This window comes from Rhinatrema bivittatum, chromosome 9 (assembly GCF_901001135.1).
Source record: "Rhinatrema bivittatum chromosome 9, aRhiBiv1.1, whole genome shotgun sequence".
Classification (NCBI taxonomy): domain Eukaryota; kingdom Metazoa; phylum Chordata; class Amphibia; order Gymnophiona; family Rhinatrematidae; genus Rhinatrema; species Rhinatrema bivittatum.
Window position 1 is genome coordinate 222705119 of NC_042623.1, and position 18044 is coordinate 222723162.

General features: G+C 45.4%; 1 protein-coding gene across 1 annotated transcript in view; it reads left to right on the forward strand.

Moving 5' to 3' along the window:
• PSAT1 (phosphoserine aminotransferase 1) overlaps positions 1–16129 on the forward strand; it is a 101458-nt gene extending 85329 nt beyond the window's left edge. Inside the window, exon 9 of the mRNA XM_029615727.1 lies at positions 15552–16129. Coding sequence (XP_029471587.1) covers positions 15552–15651 — 100 coding nt within the window. The 3' untranslated portion in view covers positions 15652–16129. The remainder of the gene's footprint in view (positions 1–15551) is intronic.
• The last annotated feature ends 1915 nt before the right edge of the window (positions 16130–18044 follow it).

Genomic DNA, 18044 nt, shown 5'->3' on the forward strand with positions numbered 1-18044 from the left:
CAGAGCTGCCACCGGGGACCTCAAGGAGAATTGGGATCAGCCACCCATTTTTGAAAGGGACCCCAAACCGCCTGAAAGGAAGGTAAGCGGTTCTGATGGACAGCAGTAAGCCTGCTCAGTTGACATAATAAGAAAAGACGATGCTGTACCGCTGCAATTGTGGGCGTCTGAATTTGCTTCCAGTGGATAGCCAACTCTGTCCTTGCTGCAATAAAGATTTGCAAAATCAACTTCTGGGTCGTGGTATTTTGTTCTGGCAGAGGTACCCCTAGGAGCACATGCCAGGGTTCTGCCACACAGGGCACACGTAAGAGTTGTGAAATCCACTGAAACAGTCCCTGCCAATAGGTTTGAACGCTAGGACAGGACCACCATATATGAAGGTAAGTGCCCTGCGCCCCACATCCTCTCCAACAGCAATCAGGAATATGAGAGTAAAATCTGTGTAGGGCCATAGGTGTATAATGCCAGCGATATAGCATTTTGTAACAGTTCTCTTGTACACCCGCGGATATAGAACATTTGCCAGCTAAAGTATAAATGTGGTCCCAATCCTGATCAGACAAACTACCCGGGAAATCTAAGTCCCACATTGCCCTATATTTGTTGACCACCTGCGTGATATTAGTAAACATGGTATAAACCTTGGATATAATCCCCTTTAGTACCGAGGCATGTTGGCACATAGTCTCAAATAGGGTATTTTTAGCCCTCAAGGAGCCGCGCCGCATACCCGTCTGAATAAAGGACGATATTCTAGCGTAGACCAAAAAATCCAAGGTTCGTCCAGGGTGCAAATCACTGAGTTGAAGTCTGGAGAGCATCTTACCCTGTTGCAGCATATGCCCCAAACATAGAATCCCAGACTGCCGCCACTCTCTAAGGCCCACAGAGCACTCTGAGCTAGGTACTGCCGTGTTGGTAAATAAGTGGGTTAGTAAAGAGTGTTGTTCCGGGCCTACTAACTTTGTTTTCCAGCGTTGCCAGATCTGCATGGTGGTGCGCAAAGCAAAAGGAAAATACCCAAACTTGCCCCACGTTACACTAGGTTGCCACGGCAGCGCTGTAATAGGAAAGGACCCCTAACAGCCCTTGCTCGAACCTCACCCATTGAGGAATATCTCTAGAGCCATGAAGGGCCACTAACGCGCGCAACTGGGCCGCAGCGTAGTACCAGGATAAGTTAGGTAGATGTAGACCCCCCCTATCCTTAGGCAGATACAAAACGGACCTCGCCACCCTAGGCGGGCGTCTCCGCCATATGAAGCCACAAACTAATTGCTGCCATTGCTTAAGCAGGGTAGAGGGTATGCTGACAGGGAGAGTAGTAAAGAAGTACAAAAACCGGGGAAGGACATTCATTTTAAGAATGGCCAACCGTCCCAACCATGAGAATATCTGACGGTCCCAGCGTCTTAAATTTTCTCGAATATTAGCCACCAGGGGAGCATAATTTAAAGCAAATAGCTGGTTAACATGGGGACCAATTTTAACCCCAAGGTATTTCAAAAAGGAGGGGGCCCATAGAAAAGGCAATTGTGTTTGAAGGGCTTTTGCGGTAGTAGGGGAGAGTGTTAAGTTAAGGATTTCCGATTTATCATAATTGATGCGCATCCCGGAGACCGCCGAGAATCCCCTCAGTTCATCCATCACTCCCTTCAAAGACGTCTCAGGATCAGAGAGAGTCATCATAACATCATCTGCAAAGAGTGAGATTTTAGAGTGAACAGTGCCTCCCCAGATCCCTTTAATATTCTCTGCCGCACGTATCCGAATAGCAAAGGGTTCTAGGAACAATGCGAAGAGGAGGGGCGACAATGGGCATCCCTGCCTCGTTCCACGCTGTATAGCAAAGGGAGGGCCATACCCACCATTAACCTTAACCCTGGCCAAAGGAGCCTCGTATAGCTTCCTGATCCAATTCATAAACGCAGCCCCAAAACCCATCTTGCCCAGTACTTTAAACAAAAACTCCCAATGTACTAGGTCAAACGCCTTTTCTGCATCTAGCACCAAAAGCACCGCCGGGATTTGCTGTTGTTGCACTAAGTCGACTATGTTAACAATCCGCCGCACGTTGTCGGCCGCTAAGCGACCCGGAACAAACCCCACCTGGCCGTTGTGGATTAGTTCAGGGAGGACCCCATTAAGTCTGGCCGCCAAAACTCTGGCCAATATTTTCAAATCAATATTGATTAATGAGATGGGGCGATATGAACTACATTTAGTGGGGTCCCTACCTGGCTTTGCCAGCACTGTAATTCCAGCTGTGTTAGATTCAGCTGTTAAAGCTTTACCCTCAAGAAGGGAGTTAAAAGCCCTCGTTAGAGGTTCAGCAAGGTGGGAAGCAAATTTACGATAGTACACTCCCGTGAAGCCATCCAATCCAGGTGCTTTGCCAGGTTTAAGTAGCTTTATGGCAGCCAGAACCTCCTCCACTTCTAGCGGCTTGTCTAATTTTTGTTGCCAGTACTCACTAAGGGCCGGTAACTGTACTGTATTTAAATAACCCTCTATATCTGCCTCTCTAATAGTGGAGTCCTGTGTGTATAGGGAAGAATAAAAGTCAGTAAAGGCCTTCCTTATGTCCTCTGACACTGTGATCATAGCCCCTGGAGCTTTTTGTATCTTGGGTATGGTTGTTCTAGATTGCGCCGCTTTCAACTGCCGGGCCAAATACTTTCCCGCCTTGTTCCCGCCCTCATAGAACTGATGTTTAAGAAGCATCAGCTGGTGGCTAATTGCAGTGTCCTCTAAAGTTCTCAATTTATCTTTGAGGGCTAAAATTTTCCGATAGGTAGCTCCAGATTGGGTACGACTATGAATCTGGGTCAGTCGGGTCAACTCCTGTAGCCAAGCTGTTCGGTCACGCTCCCTCTCCCGGTTACAGTGCGCAGCTCGGGCAATGCACACCCCCCGAACCACCGTCTTGGAGCATTCCCATACAACCACCGGGGACATACCCTCTGTTTGATTGGTCGGAAAATACTCTTTCAACGTGGTGTCCAATTGACCGACAAAGGTAGCGTCTTTGAGCAAACAATCATTGAGACGCCAGGACCGAAACCCCTTATCCAGGTCTCTAAAATTACACAGCAACCAAATCGGTGCATGGTCCGACCAGGTGATGTTGTCAATATCAGTTCGTGTAACCGAATTCTGTAGTGTCTTAGACATAAAGAAGCAATCTATTCGCGTGTATGTACTATGGACGTGTGAGTAAAATGTATAAGCTCTAGACTTCGGATATCTGACCCTCCAAACATCCACTAGGTTCCAGTCTTCCAGAATTTCATTCCATTTGCGCCTGGTTTGGGGGTCAGAAATCTTCCCGGAGCTGGAGTCTAACAATGGGGCCTGAACAAAGTTGAAGTCACCCCCTATTATAAGTTCCCCTTCTACATGTCTGCGCAATAAAGCACTAAGCTCCTGAAGAAACTGGGTCTTCGAAGCATTAGGGAAATAGACATTTACCAGGGTGAGGACTTGCTTACCCACACGTATCTTAACCAATACAAATCGCCCCTGGGAGTCACAGATATGAAACAATTCCTCATGTGCAAAAGTGGACGCAAAAATTATACCCACCCCAGCGTATTTAGAAGATTTCGTGCTAGCTGCCCATAGCGCTGTTGGGTACTGTGGAAAGTGCAATAATTTTTGATGATGTTTCCTAATGTGCGTTTCTTGGATAAAAACTATGCCCGCCCCTTGCCTAAGTAATTCCCTCTGTAAGAGTTGTCGCTTGCGTGGCGTGTTAAGCCCCTTTACGTTAAGGGATACTAATTTAGTTGCCATACTGCCCACCAGCGGTGGAGAGTCCACCACCCTCCAGGTCAACCTTCATCCCCTGTAACCGACCGTCTCCAAAACTGGATACCTTCCCACTGATAACAGACCCATACCCCGGCCAGTACTGGTAACCGCCCATAAAAACAGCTATACCACCCACTTCCGATAACCAATAAATACCAGTGTGTCCCCTAACAATTCCGATAGTATCCCACTCCCTCATGCGGGAATACTCCACCATTGGAGGTCTGCCGTGGTGCATGCGAAGTGTACCCTATCCCCCACAACTTCCCTACCCGCCCAATAAACCGTAGACAATTGATAAACAGAAAAAGACCTGATCATAACAGTAACTCAATAGTAGTGCAACTCTTGTCCCAGTAAATAGAAAGTAACAAAGTCCATGAATGCCGCTTACAATTCCCTCCTGTCCAGGGAGAGCTGTCGCGTGCACAAGAACCTCACTGGAGAAAAAGAAAGCAACCAATCCTTCCTGTAAAGGTCAGATAAAGAGGAAATGTCAACCCTTATCCGGAGCGGCGGCCCCATGCGGTCCAGGCTGTCTCCGCAGTCTTCGTCCGCCTTTTTCCGCTCTCTGCCACCGGGGCGCCTCATCTCTCCGGGGTTGCGATGCCTTTGTAGTTGAGTGTTGGAAGTGTACCGGAAGCTGAGCCTTCGAAAATACACCTGGTGCTTCTTCCAAGGAGGTAATTTTATAACTCACACCCTGTACCTGAAAGGAGAGACCAAAGGGATAAGTCCAACGGTACCGGATGTTCCCCTCACGCAGCTGTGCTGTAACGTCCCGCAATTCGAATCTTTTCTTCAGCGTTACGGGGGATAAATCCTGGAATATTGAAATATGATGATTTTGCCATTTGATTTCTTTCAGAGTCCTGGCTACGTTATAGATTTTTTCCTTGAGAGGAAAGCTCGTGAAACATATCACCAGATCCCGAGGCCTCTGGTCCACTCTAGGCCCCAGCGCCCTGTGTGCCCTTTCAAACTTAATGGCAGCGCCACTGGTGACATCTGTTGCCTCCCCCTCAGGTGCTTGTTGCAAAATGAATGTGCAAATCTGTACTGCTGTCTCCACTGCCCCGGCATACTCTGGAAGTTCAGGGACTCCTCTGATGCGCAGATTGTTGCGCCGACTTCTATTTTCAAGGTCCTCCACCTTGCTTTGCAGCGCAGAGAGGTCCGACGAGCATGTGGATTGTTGTGCTATCAGGGAATTAATAGACTCCCCGTGGCCATCGATCCTGCTTTCAGCCTCGTCCACTCTATTCCCCAGCACAGCCAAATCCTCCTTGAGATCTGCCATGGACGCCATTAAAGCGTCCCGGTGCTGTTTTAAATCGGCCCGAATTTCAAGAAACCAATTTCGGGCTTCCGATCGTGTAAGGACCTCAGCCGGGTCAGGTTGTGGGGACGCAGAGTTTAATTCCGCGGACTGCTCGAGCGCCGCTTCCGGATCGCCGGAGTCCCGGCCCTCGTCCCCGGCGCCATCTTGCCCAACTTCCCCCGACAACTTCTCATAAGAAAATTGCCTCAGGTCCGTCAGTTTTCGTTTATTAGCCATCTCTTATACGTTGCCCAAGATTTCCACTCACGGTTCTGTTGATTTTCGCCGTATTTTAAAGTTGCAAACAGCGCGTTTTTAGGTCTTTTGGCGGGAGGGTTCGCGGAGCTGAGCCGTCACACGTTCGCACACATACGCGGCGAACAGCGCCCCCCCCTTGCTAACCCTTCTTAATGCACAATCCCTCACGAAAAAAACGCACCTCCTCCACGACTATCTAATAGAAACCAAACCTGATCTATGCGGACACAGCACTAATCAGTCAACTCCTGATACATACCTAAGACATCTTCTCTATCCCCAGACTCAAAAAGAGAGGAGGCAGGCTGCTTTTAGCCTCGAAAAAAGTGTTAGGACTATCACTTCAACACTCCAACTCATCAACCTCTCTCGAGTTCGCTGTTTTCAAATCTAAGCTCATCCAAATCTTCCTCGCTTATGCCCCCCAGGATGTCTGGAATCAGACCCCTCACCCTTAATCGAACTCATAGCTAAACACATTAATTCTGATGCCCTGGCTATAATATTGGGAGACTTCAACCTCCACGTAGATACAACACCTCACTCCTCCAGCTGTGAAACCTTCCTCACCACAGCTTTATGGGATTCAAACAAATCATCAATGGACCTACACACAAAGCAGGACACACTTTGGACTTAATCTTCATAAACGAGAGCCTCACCCCGTCTTCCTCCATGACATGCTCTCCAGTCCCTTGGTCGGATCACAGTTTGATCTCCACAATCTTGCAAAACTACCAAACCCCTCCCTAAACACAACAAAAAATCACAGTCCAATCCAGGAAACTTTGCAACCCAGAAACCCTCAGCTCACACTTATCAACAGCTTTAGAACAACTGGACCTTTCGGATGCAGACTCAGCCTCCGCCTCTTGGCTCAAGATCACCAAAAAAGTAGCTGACCTAACCTGCCCATTGAACACAAAAGTCCTTCATACCAACGTGGACAACAGGAAACCCTGGTACACACCAGAACTAAGATCCCTCAAACAAAAACTAAGAAGCAGTGAACACATCTGGAGAAAAATTCCGTCGTCAACAAACCAGGCCACATATAAATCTCTCATGCACTGATACAGGATATCTATCCTACGAACAAAAAAAGATTTTTCTCAGAAAATCCACCACTTCAGCTTTGATGCGAAAGCTTTATTTTCGTACATCTCAACCCTCACCAAACCCCCTCCAGCCACTATTCCTGATGATCAAGCGGCCAGCAAAGCCTCAGAGCTTGCCTTGTACTTAGAGAAAAAAATCTCCAATCTGACAGCACCACTAATAACCAACAAGGGACTTCCTCCTTTCCCCCCACCTACTCCACGTCTCGACAACAGACCACAAACCTGGAATCCTTCGAGCCTACCTCCTCCTTAGAAATAGAAAATGTATTAAAGAAGATTAAACCATCATCTCACCCTTCTGATGCAATCCCTTCAAACCTCCTCATTTCCATCCCTAAAACCATTGCCAAGCCAATTGCGGAAATTATCAACCGCTCCTTAACACAAGGCTGGGTTCCAGACCCCCTGAAACTTGCCATCCTAAAACCACTACTAAAAAAACCCAATTTGTCTCCAGATGACCCAGCCAACTTCCGACCTATAGCAAACCTTCTGTTCATCTCCAAAATCCTGGAAAAAATAGTTAATAAGCAACTGTCAGAATACCTAGACGAAAACAATATCCTAGCCACTTCTCAGTACAGCTTCCGTAAATCTCTGAACACAGAAGCCCTCTTTATCTCGCTAACAGACACCATCCTGCTCAATCTCGATAAAAAAACAACCTTGTCTGATCATACTCCTCGACTTATCAGCTGCATTTGACACGGTGAATCACTCTATCCTCCTAGATAGGCTAGCAGACATCGGCATAAAAGGCACCGCACTGAACTGGTTCAAGTCTTTCCTCAAAAACAGATTCTACAAGGTGAAAATCAACAAGAAAGAATCTCAACCTGTCAGCTCTTCCCTGGGAGTTCCACAAGGCTCCTCCTTATCCCCCACCCTTTTCAACATCTACCTCCTCCAGCTTTGCCAGCTCCTTTCTAAACTTTACCTAACTCACTACATATATGCAGATGATGTGCAAATCCTCATTCCGATTACAGACTCCCTTCACAAAACCTTCAGCTTCTGGAACAATTGCCTTCAATCAATCAACCACCTGCTCTCAAGCCTCAACCTCATCCTCAATACTAATAAGACAGAGCTCCTCCTTGTCTCACAGGATGGCAACTATATTACTGCTAACAATCTGCTCTCCACAATGCAACCACCTCTATCCACCCAAGTAAGAAACCTCGGAATCATCATGGATAATCAGCTAAACCTAAAAAAAGTTATCCACACCACCACGAAGGATTGTTTCTTTAAACTACAAGTTCTAAAACTGCTGAGACCACTCCTCCACTTCCCAGATTATCGCACAGTCCTCCAATCAATCATTTTCTCAAAAATTGACTACTGCAATGCAGTGGCGTAGCCAGAATTGATTTTTTGGGTGGGCACAAGGTTAACATGGGTGGACTGTAGGCATGCAGGTCTACTAGTTGTTTTTTTACTGATAAATAATGCCAAATTATGCAGCATAGCATTCACATCTACGCCTAAGTATGAGGTTTACTTAATGATACAAACATAATTCACGGTGATTTGTGGTACTTTAGCCTTCTTATTACGATTTTATACACGGCTCCTACCTGTCCATAAATTTTGAGAGAGCGGTTGTGTTGCTTATATTTAAATTGCTAACATCTCAAAATATAGATATATATTTTTACCTTTGTTGTCTGATCTTTGTATTTTTCTAATCAGTTGGTCCTGGTCTCTTTTTCCCATTTTTTCCCTTATAGCTCATTTCCTAATTCCTTTTCAGTGTCTTTCTTCTATTACTGTCTTCTTCCCTTCCACACACACACACACACTTTCTCTCACAGACTCCCTCTCACACACTCAAGCTGTCACTCTCATATGCTCTCCCCCCCCCCCCCACAAGCTCACATTCAAGTTCTCACTTTCTCACCCCTCCCCAGGCTTATATTCTTATGCACACACAGACACACATCCAGGCACCCATTCTCACCCACACACATAAACCCAGACTCCCATTCTCACCCACAAACCCATGCTCCCAGTCTCACCCACACATATTCAAGCTCCCATTCTCATCCATACATATACACATTTAAGGTACTATTCTCACCCACACATACACACATTCAAGCACCCATTCTTATCTACATATTCAAGCTTCCATTCTCACCCACCCACACAAACCCAGGCTCTCATTCTCACCCATATATACACACATTCAAGCTCCCATTCTCACCCACCCACAAACCCAGGCTCCCATTCTCAACCACACATACACACATTCGAGCTCCCATTCACCCACATATTCAAGCTTCCATTCTCACCCACATACACACCCAGGCTCCAGTTTTCACCCACATACACTCCCATTCTCATCCACACATACACATTCAAGCACGTGCACAGCTTCCGCTTTCTCCCCCAGAGCAGGAAGATCAGCTGGCCTCTCCTGCTGCCACCGGCCTCCTGCTATCTTCGGGCGTCGGGCCGTACTGCCCGCCGAACTTCCTGTCGGGGGGGGGGGGGGGGAGCAGAAGCGCAGCGCACAACGTCCGCTTCCTCCCCCCCTCCCCAAGCAGGAAGATCGGCGGGCAGTACGGCCCGACGCCCGAAGATAGCAGGAGGCCGGTGGCAGCAGGAGAGGCAGCTGATCTTCCTGCTTTGGGGGAGAAAGCGGAAGCTGTGCGCGGCGCTTCCGCTCCCCCAAACAGGAAGTTCGGCGGGCCGTTTGGTCCGAAGATAGCAGGAGAACGGGTGGCAGCAGGAGAGGCCAGCTGATCTTCCTGCATTGGGGGGAGGAAGCGGAAGCTGCGCGCGGTGCTTCCGCTCCCCCCCCCCCCCGAACAGGAAGACCGGTTGGCCATACGGCCGCAGCAGCGCTTCCCCATGTGTGCGGTGATGGCGCGCGAGGCGTGGGTTCTCTTGTTCGCTGTTGCGGGGATGGGATCCCGCGACAGCCTTGCAGTTCCGGTGCCAGTTGGGTGGGCCTGGGTCTAAGTTGGGTGGGCACCTGCCCACCCAGGCCCACCCGTGGCTACGCCACTGCTGCAATGCGCTTCTGATCGGGCTACCAGCAAACACCATTAAACCCTTACAGATGTTGCAGAACGCCACAGCAAGGATTCTGACGAAGACCAACAAGAGAGACCATATCACACCCATCCTGTGGAACTTGCATTGGCTCCCAATCAAGTTCAGAATTATTTACAAAGTCCTCATGGTCCTACACAAAACCATTTACAACACTACTCCTCTGGCCCTTAATATCGCACTACGTCCACACTTACCTTTCCAGACCGGTAAGATCTGCCTACAGAGACACTCTCGTTGCCCCCCTCGCAAAAAGCACATTAAGGAAACGAGCTCTTTCCACAACTGGTCCACAGCACTGGAATGCTCTCCCACCAGATCTTAGACGCGAACAATGCCTGACCACCTTCAAAAAGAGACTCAAAACCTGGCTATTCGAGCAAGCTTTCCCTTAATTCATCTGATCCTTTTCCGCTTCAAACCTCCTCCACTAAAAGACATGCTCACAACTCTCCTCCACCCTACAGAAGACTAGTCCATGTTAGGTACCCTATTTACAAGTCCCTTTCAGTTGATGAGGTCTCCCTAGACACAAGACTCTGCACAGTGCTCAGGTACACTAGGTACAATCAATTTGTTCTCCTCCTTATTCTCCGGCTCTAGTTAAGAGCCCATCATTTTATTCACCCAGTTATCCCAGTTAATGTATCCCTTGTTGTAATGTAATGCATTCTTACATGCTAGTTCACGTTCTAATGTAAATCGAAGTGATGTGTAATTTTTTACATGAATCTCGGTATAAAAATGCTAAATAAATAAATAAATAAATGTGGTTTAACCCTAGCAGACAGTATGTTTAACAACTCCTGTTGCAATGACCTTAACCAGGGGCAGATTGGTCTATCAGGGTGTTGGGCTTGCTGAGCCGGTCAGGTTTGGTCATAGCAGCCCCCCTGCCTAGGGAGCTGTTACAACCAACACCAGGCTCCGCAACAGCTTTTCTGTTATAGGAGGAGCCTCCCTGAGGCTCTTCTTCCTACCTTCAACTTTTGATGCAGTAGTGGCAGTGGCTCAAGGAGCCTTCTGTTCTTCTCCCCTCCCCCACTATCACTGTGGTAGCAGGCGGTGTTCCTGCTGTCTCCTCTCACACCTATTCTGTTGCCTCTGCCAGCGAGAGGCAGTATTAGATTTCTGCACTGCTTTATTACTGGCTGAAGGGTAAAATGTTTTAGGGCCTAGTGTAAATATTTGCAGTGTTGCTTATTTTATAAGTAAGGTTGTTACTGTTTGAGTGATGTCAGTTAGTGCTGCTTTGGTATGGGAAATTTACTATATTGTAAATGTAAAATATAATTCAGTTTACCCAAGGCTTTCCTACGGCCAAACCCACACCCAACATGCATTACAACAGGCCTAATGTCATATGGGTTCCAAAAATGCATCTAGCCACAATCACGGAACCACCCCTCTAGCAGCCATCCACACCAAGTTACAGCCCGCATCAGAAGAAAGCGACTCCCAGACCATCACCGATCCACCACTGGACCCTGCTCCTTGTGCCTCCTGAGAGACGCAAACCAGCCTGAGCCACCAGGCAGCAGCAAGAAGCAGTTTACAGCTTCAATGCCATGGCCCCAAAGGCCTGATTAAGGATAGCCTCCTGTCGTGAGCATCTTTTACCACTGCCCCTCTTTCAATTGGAATAGTAGTTTGCTTGGTAAAATTGCATATCAAGGCATCCCCCTTTGGGAAACATAACTGTTCCCTTGCCTCTGGGTTCAAGGGGCAAAAACCAGCCAGAGCGCACCCCCCTTCAAAACTGGTCTCCGGGGCATTTCATTCAAGGTTAATTAACCCTTGAATTAGATCCATGAGGGAAAGAAATAGGATGTTTTGCGTAAAGTGACCAATATGGGATCTTTCTTTTGTAAGCCCATAGTCTGACCCACTTCCGCACCGAGCATCTTCAGAGTCTGAATCAATGGACTAGGCAACTTATCTTGTGAAAAATAACTGGAGTAAAGTCTGATGTGGCTCCAAATCAGGTGGAATTTCTCCCTCTTCCAGAGAAGAGAAAACCAAGTCCCCATTGGAATCATCCAACTTATCATGATCCATATCCTCTTGAACATCTCCAGGGATAACCTCCCCTGCGACGTTTGCTTGTGGTGGCATTTGCTCAAAATGGCTAACGTGAGAGGCCTGAACACCCGACCCTTTTTAGCAGGTTGCTTCACCTCCACTGGGTGCCCCTGCAGAAAGGTTTGCAGGTCCTGGAAAACTTCCACTCAGGAGGAGATTTGGATCCATAGGCCCAAACCTGGCATTCTCAACCCCTCTCTTGGGAATGCCTCTGCCATCAGGAATAAGGGGGAGGGGGGTAGAGGGTAATTGTCCATCATGTCACCTTCTCATGCCACTCCCTTCCAGACTGAGGGGATGTCCCAATGTCAGCAAGATCTGTAGAAACCAAATCATCTAAACAGCGCTGACAGAGACATGGAGAGAGCGATGGCTGGATTGCCCTTATATGGCAACCCTAGCAAGGTGGTAGGGTCTTTTCATTCCCAGCGTCATAGTTTCCTGAATTTGGCTCTAGGTGCACTCGAAGGGCACCTGGGTGTACCCGTGCAACTATGCTAAAAACTAGGCTGCAGTTGTATGACCGTAAGCATCCATGCACGTGCGCACCTACATCAGAAACTAGTAGGGATGTGCATCGTTTTTTTTCTATCGGGTCGTTTGTTTTTTTTTATCAGCAATTTTCGCCGATTAAAAAAAAAACCCCACCCCAACCCTCCAAATTTAGTTAAATACAAACCCCCCCCCCCCCCCCCAAAACTTGCCTAAAGTCCCTGGTGGTCCAGCGTGGGTCCTGGGAGCAATCTCCCGCTCTCGGGCCATCTGCTGCCAGTAACCAAACTGGCACCGTGGCCCTTTGCCCTTACCATGTGACATGGGCTACCGGTGCCATTGGTTGGCCCCTATCACATGATAGGAGCAGTGGACGGCCGGCACCATCTTAGAAAATGACACAGGCCATCCATTGCTCCTTCCGTGTCGGGATTCGGGTCCTCCGACCCATGCTGAATTGGACTATTTCTTTGAAATTTTCCAATTCGGCAAAAACAATTGCACATCCCTAGAAACTAGGCCACGGTCTTACATGCACAAGCATTCCCATGCCAGGACACCGCTGTGCAGTGAGAATGCACACACATAAGCGAGCAGGAATAAAAAAAAATGCCACCGTAGCCTACCACATACCTGATTAAACCAAGCCTGAGAAGCAGGGCCTAGCCAAAAATTGCTCAACTTGCCGAGCCCGAGCTACCTTCATTCATCACCAACTCCACAGAGAAGCGAGAGGGAAAAGGGGTAAGATATGCAAAGGGAAGGAAGACCTGCTAATGAAAAAAAAAGGGGGGGCCCTAAAACTTCCCCCCTTTTTTTTTTAAATCTGAGCTCAGCCGTACTGGCTGAGAGCACAATCAGGTCACCGCCTAAGGGGGGAGGGCACAAGCTTTCATCACTGAGCACTGCTTCATCCTTATTTCTGGGGCTATTGGGGGGGGGGGGGGGGAGAGGGCAGAAGCAGTCACTACAGAGCACTCCTTCGTCCTCTTTTCCACTTTTTTTTTTTTTAAGCTGACACCTTTTGGTCAGGCTTCCAGACCTAAAGCACTCAACTGAGGGAGAGATCAAACTGGTGGCACCTCAGGAGCTCAAGCGGTATGTCTGAATCTTCTCCTAATCTTCTGTCTTCAGTTCCTTTTTCCTTTATTTATTTATTTTTTTATCACAAGCAATTCCCACAAGGGCGCTGCATGTTCACAAGCCCACTGGAGATGGAAAATACTGGCAGGCTGATGTCAGGATAGGGCAATATGTCAGTGATGTCAGCAAGTTAGCTTTACTCTGTCTCCATCTGCTAATAGGAGTGTGTAATCCACTGGTGTGGATTGGCCTACCTAAGTGCAGACAAAGAGTGTTTGTGTTACTTGCTCTGTATGCATGGGACATATAAAGAATGTTTGTGTTACTTGCTTTGTATGCATGGGACATATAAAGAATCAACTTGCACTAAAAATAGTGCAGTTTTAAGCCAGTATTATATGGACTGAGCTAACATACCTGGTTATAATTGTCTATCAGATTACAAGATGCACATTTTATTTACCCAAAAAAAAAATGGAATAAAAAATTTGGCACACAGTACCCATATGTGCACTAACCCAACATTATTATTTTGGCTTGGCACAAAGTACTTGCCTCAGGCAGCTACCAAAAGTGCTGCATCAGTTCAATATAGTCAGACAATTCTATAGGGGTGCTGCTTCTAAAAAATGTTTTCTTGGGTATAGCATTTCCATATCATTTGCTTTAAACCACACCCCAGACCCTTTCATTTGAGATAGTAAAAGCCAATATTTTAAATGATTAAGGACCTATTAACATTAGCTATACAATAAATGATCGAAAGGGCTCTCTGATGATGCCGAATTATCTGATGTTGTTTGCCAAAAATGCTACTTTCCAAATCAATCTCTAAAGTTGAATCCTCTTCTGAATGTAATGAGAGGGAGCTAAGGTGGAACCAAACACAGGATGTAGTCCTAACACACTTCACCATCACAAGATAATGGACTTCCTTGCTGATGGACAGAGAATGGAAAACCACATACTATGCATTATTGTGCAGGTTTTTTCTGCAGTATGTACAGTTGGTATAAAGGGTTCACGTCTAAGCTTGTTTAATGGAGCAAGAAGACCAACCCTCCACTGCAAAACTTGCAGAAATTACTATCATTGTGTGTCTTAAACCAATGCTTCTCAACCTAATCATCAATCAGGGCATACCTAACTAGTCAGGTTTTCAGGATATCCACAATGAATATGCATGAGATAGAATTGCATACAATGAAAGCAGAGGATGCAAAGCTATCATTTATATTTATTATGGATATCCTGAAAATTAGACTGGCTACGTGTGCCCCGCGGACTGGGTTGAGAAGCACTGTTTTAAAGTCACTATAAAAAAAATCCAGCAGAACTGTAGAAATTGCCCTGGAGCTAGATTTTCTTTAAACCTCCTGAGATGACAGCTTGAAAATCACTGAAGTTTTTTCCTAGCTGTTGGCTTTTAAAAAATGTATTTTATTTTATTTTTATTAAACTTTCCATTTTCAAGAAGATATTACACAGTTGTATGCTCAATAGAGAATTAAATACATATCATTCAAAGATAATTACACATACAATCTGTAAAAACCTAGAAATCAACCTCGAAAGTAATTACAGAAACTGGCTGTGAAGGAAAAGAGCAGTATAAGATAGAAAAATATACTAAACTTATTTGTGTTTAACCATAATAATAATATTCTCTTCTCCTAATAACTAAGGTATAGGATGGAATTAGGAGTCTAGGTATGTATGCAGTTGTTCTGGATAATTAATCATATATCTCGTATTTTGATATAAGAGAACACATTTACAAGGAAAATGCAATATGAACTTAGCTCCTCTTTGTATAACCTTATCTCTCATTAACAAAAATTATTTTCTTCTTAATTGTGTACTAAAAGAGACATCAGGAAAAATTCTAATAGGGGAACCATGAAAAAGAGAATTTTGATATTTGAAATATAACCTGAGAATAGAATCTCGCTGAGAAACATCTGCAAACTGAACAATTAATGTAGCTCGTGTTTTTATTTCCATATCAGATGACTTCTCAAGAAGTTCTGACAAATCTGTATCATTTTGTTCTCCCTGATGCTGATCTGATAGATTACCTCTTGCAATGGTTTGAGTAATATAATATACTCTAGTTATTACAGGTAGTGTTATATCTGTATATTTCAAAACCTTTAAAAGGTAACTTTTAAACAATTCCCTAGGAGACAGTAAATGGGTTCTAGGAAAATTTAAGATTCTTAAATTTACTCTCCTAATTTGGTTTTCCAGCTGTTCCAGGCTTTAAAAAAATTTAAAAAGCACAAACTGATATTTCTCAGTCCTGTCTTTTATAGATCAGTAGGTGGAATCCGTGCCTCTCTGTACAATGCCGTTACAGTAGAAGAGGTTCAGAAGCTTTCAACATTTATGAGAAACTTCCTGCAGATGCATTAAATGAAGAACACAGATCTACATGCTCATTCTTGCGCTTGAACTGATTGGAAGCAAGTCCTAATGACACTAACTCAGAGATGGAACTATTACTAAAACAGAAACCTCTGATGATAGAGACATTTGCAATTTTGTACAATTCTTAGAATAAATGTGCAGGCCCACCTGTGTATTTTCATGTAAAACTATATTTTGCAAACATACTACAAGACTTAAATATTAAAGGTGACCATGATTCACAAATCAGTGTCATACATGGCATGAATGTACATCTCTAGCCCTTTTTACTGAATGGTGCTGCACAACAATATATCTGCTGTTCCTTTCAAGAATCCCTTTCATTTGTAAACAGGTCAGACATGTATAAGAACTTAAAAAATGGTTGTCTTTGTGCATTTTTGTATTTTAGATATGTAGTGATATTGTGTTTTTGGGATCCAGTACAAATGCTATCTGTAAATAAACAAAAAGGCTCTCTGAAGGAATATTTTTATGATAACTGATTAGAAATTGTTCCCTTTGTATTTACTGCCCAAACCTTCCATTATGCAAAAAAATGCTGTGTGTTTATAACAGATAGACGAGTTCAAAAGGTCACATCTCAGCAACTACTAAAAAAGATTGTTTCCTTATTCTGTATTTTAAATATAACAACATAAATATGGGATCAATTCACCTCTGGTGGTCTCCACTTGGCGAATGGTAGCTTTTGCTGAATAGCAACTTTTGTAACTGGATATTCAAATACTGTTTAGTGTGATATGAAACTTTCAATTCTCATACTTGCCATTATCAGGTTCTGATCTGTCTCTGTTCCTATCCACAACTAGTAATTCAACCACCCTCCCATTCTTCTAGTCTTTACATTGAATACATTTACTTATGCTCAGGAGACCAATAAATTTGGGAAGCAACACTGCCCCCCCCTCCCCCCAATAATTTCAATTCTAGCCTACAGGAAGAAAAAAAATTAATTTTCTTTTCCTCTTATCAAAAAGAATGGGAGCAATGGATAATGCTGTAATCAGGGCTGTTGGTGAAGGAGACCAAATCTCTGTATGCCTTTGTTGAAATGCAAGAAGTTATAAAGCCACATTTAGCAGCTGTTGTTCAATTCTACCCAAAGTAACCATAACTTCAGAAGTTAGCAAAGTTATTATTTCACTAACCTTGGGACCAAATGAATCTGTAGAATACTTTACAATCAGATTTCCAACAATTTGATAAACTCCTGGAAAATGGAGAAATTACTTGCCTAATAATTTCATTTTCCTTAGTGTAGACAGATGGACTCCGGACCAATGAGAATTGTGCTCTCCTGACAGCAGATGGGAGACGGAGTCAGATTTCAAAGCTGACCATAGCCTACATATACCCATGCAGCATGCTTAGCTCTTCAGTATTCTCCTTGAAAAGCCACTGTGGATAGATGTTGCTTGATACTTGAATATACTTGAGTATACTTTAAACTGGTTCAACTGATTATATATATAAAAACCTTTTGGCACTGGAGACCGCTAGTGCGCTGAAACAATAAACACCGACACCTAGGTAACTGCGGGTGTCTTAACATAGAGGTAGGCCGCGGCTTACCCGTACAGTCTCGAGATTGATGTTAGAGGTTCTCTATTTCTGGAGCAGCCATGGGTGGGATGCTGAGTCCATCTGTCTACACTAAGGAAAACGAAATTATCAGGTAAGTAATTTCTCTATTTTCCAGCGTGTAGCCAAATGGACTCAGGGATGTACAAAAGCTACTCCCCTACCGGGTGGGAGGCTGCCCATGGCCCACTTAGTGCTGCCTTGCAAAGGCTCTATCCTCCCTGGCCTGGACATCCAGGCGGTAGAACGTGGAAAAGGTGTGTAGGGAGGACCATGTCACCGCCCGACAGATCTTGGCTGTTGAAAGCAGCCTGGTTTCAGCCCAGGAGACTGCCTGGGCCCTTGTAGAATGCTCCTTGACCTGTAGAGGTAGTGGTTTTCCTGCCTCGATGTAGGCAGCATTAATGACTTCTTTGATCCAGCGGGCTATGGTCACCCATGATGCCGCTTCCCCTTGTTTCTTCCCGCTGTGAAGAATGAACAGGTGATCGGTTTTGCGCAAGGATTACAATCTCTTGAGGTATCGGACTAGGATTCTGCCGACGTTCAGGTGGCGTGAGTCTTCCAAATCCCTGTGCTCATCTGGTGATGGTAAGGATATGGTCTGGTTCATATGGAACTGGGAAACCACTTTCGGAAGGAAGGATAGTACCGTACGCAGCTGTATGGTGTCTGGGGTGAACCTGAGGAACGGTTCTTGACAGGATAATCTTGAAGTTCGGAGATGCGCCGAGCTGAGCATATTGCGATCAAGAATGCAGTCTAAGGTCAAGAGGTGTAGAGACAGACTGCTT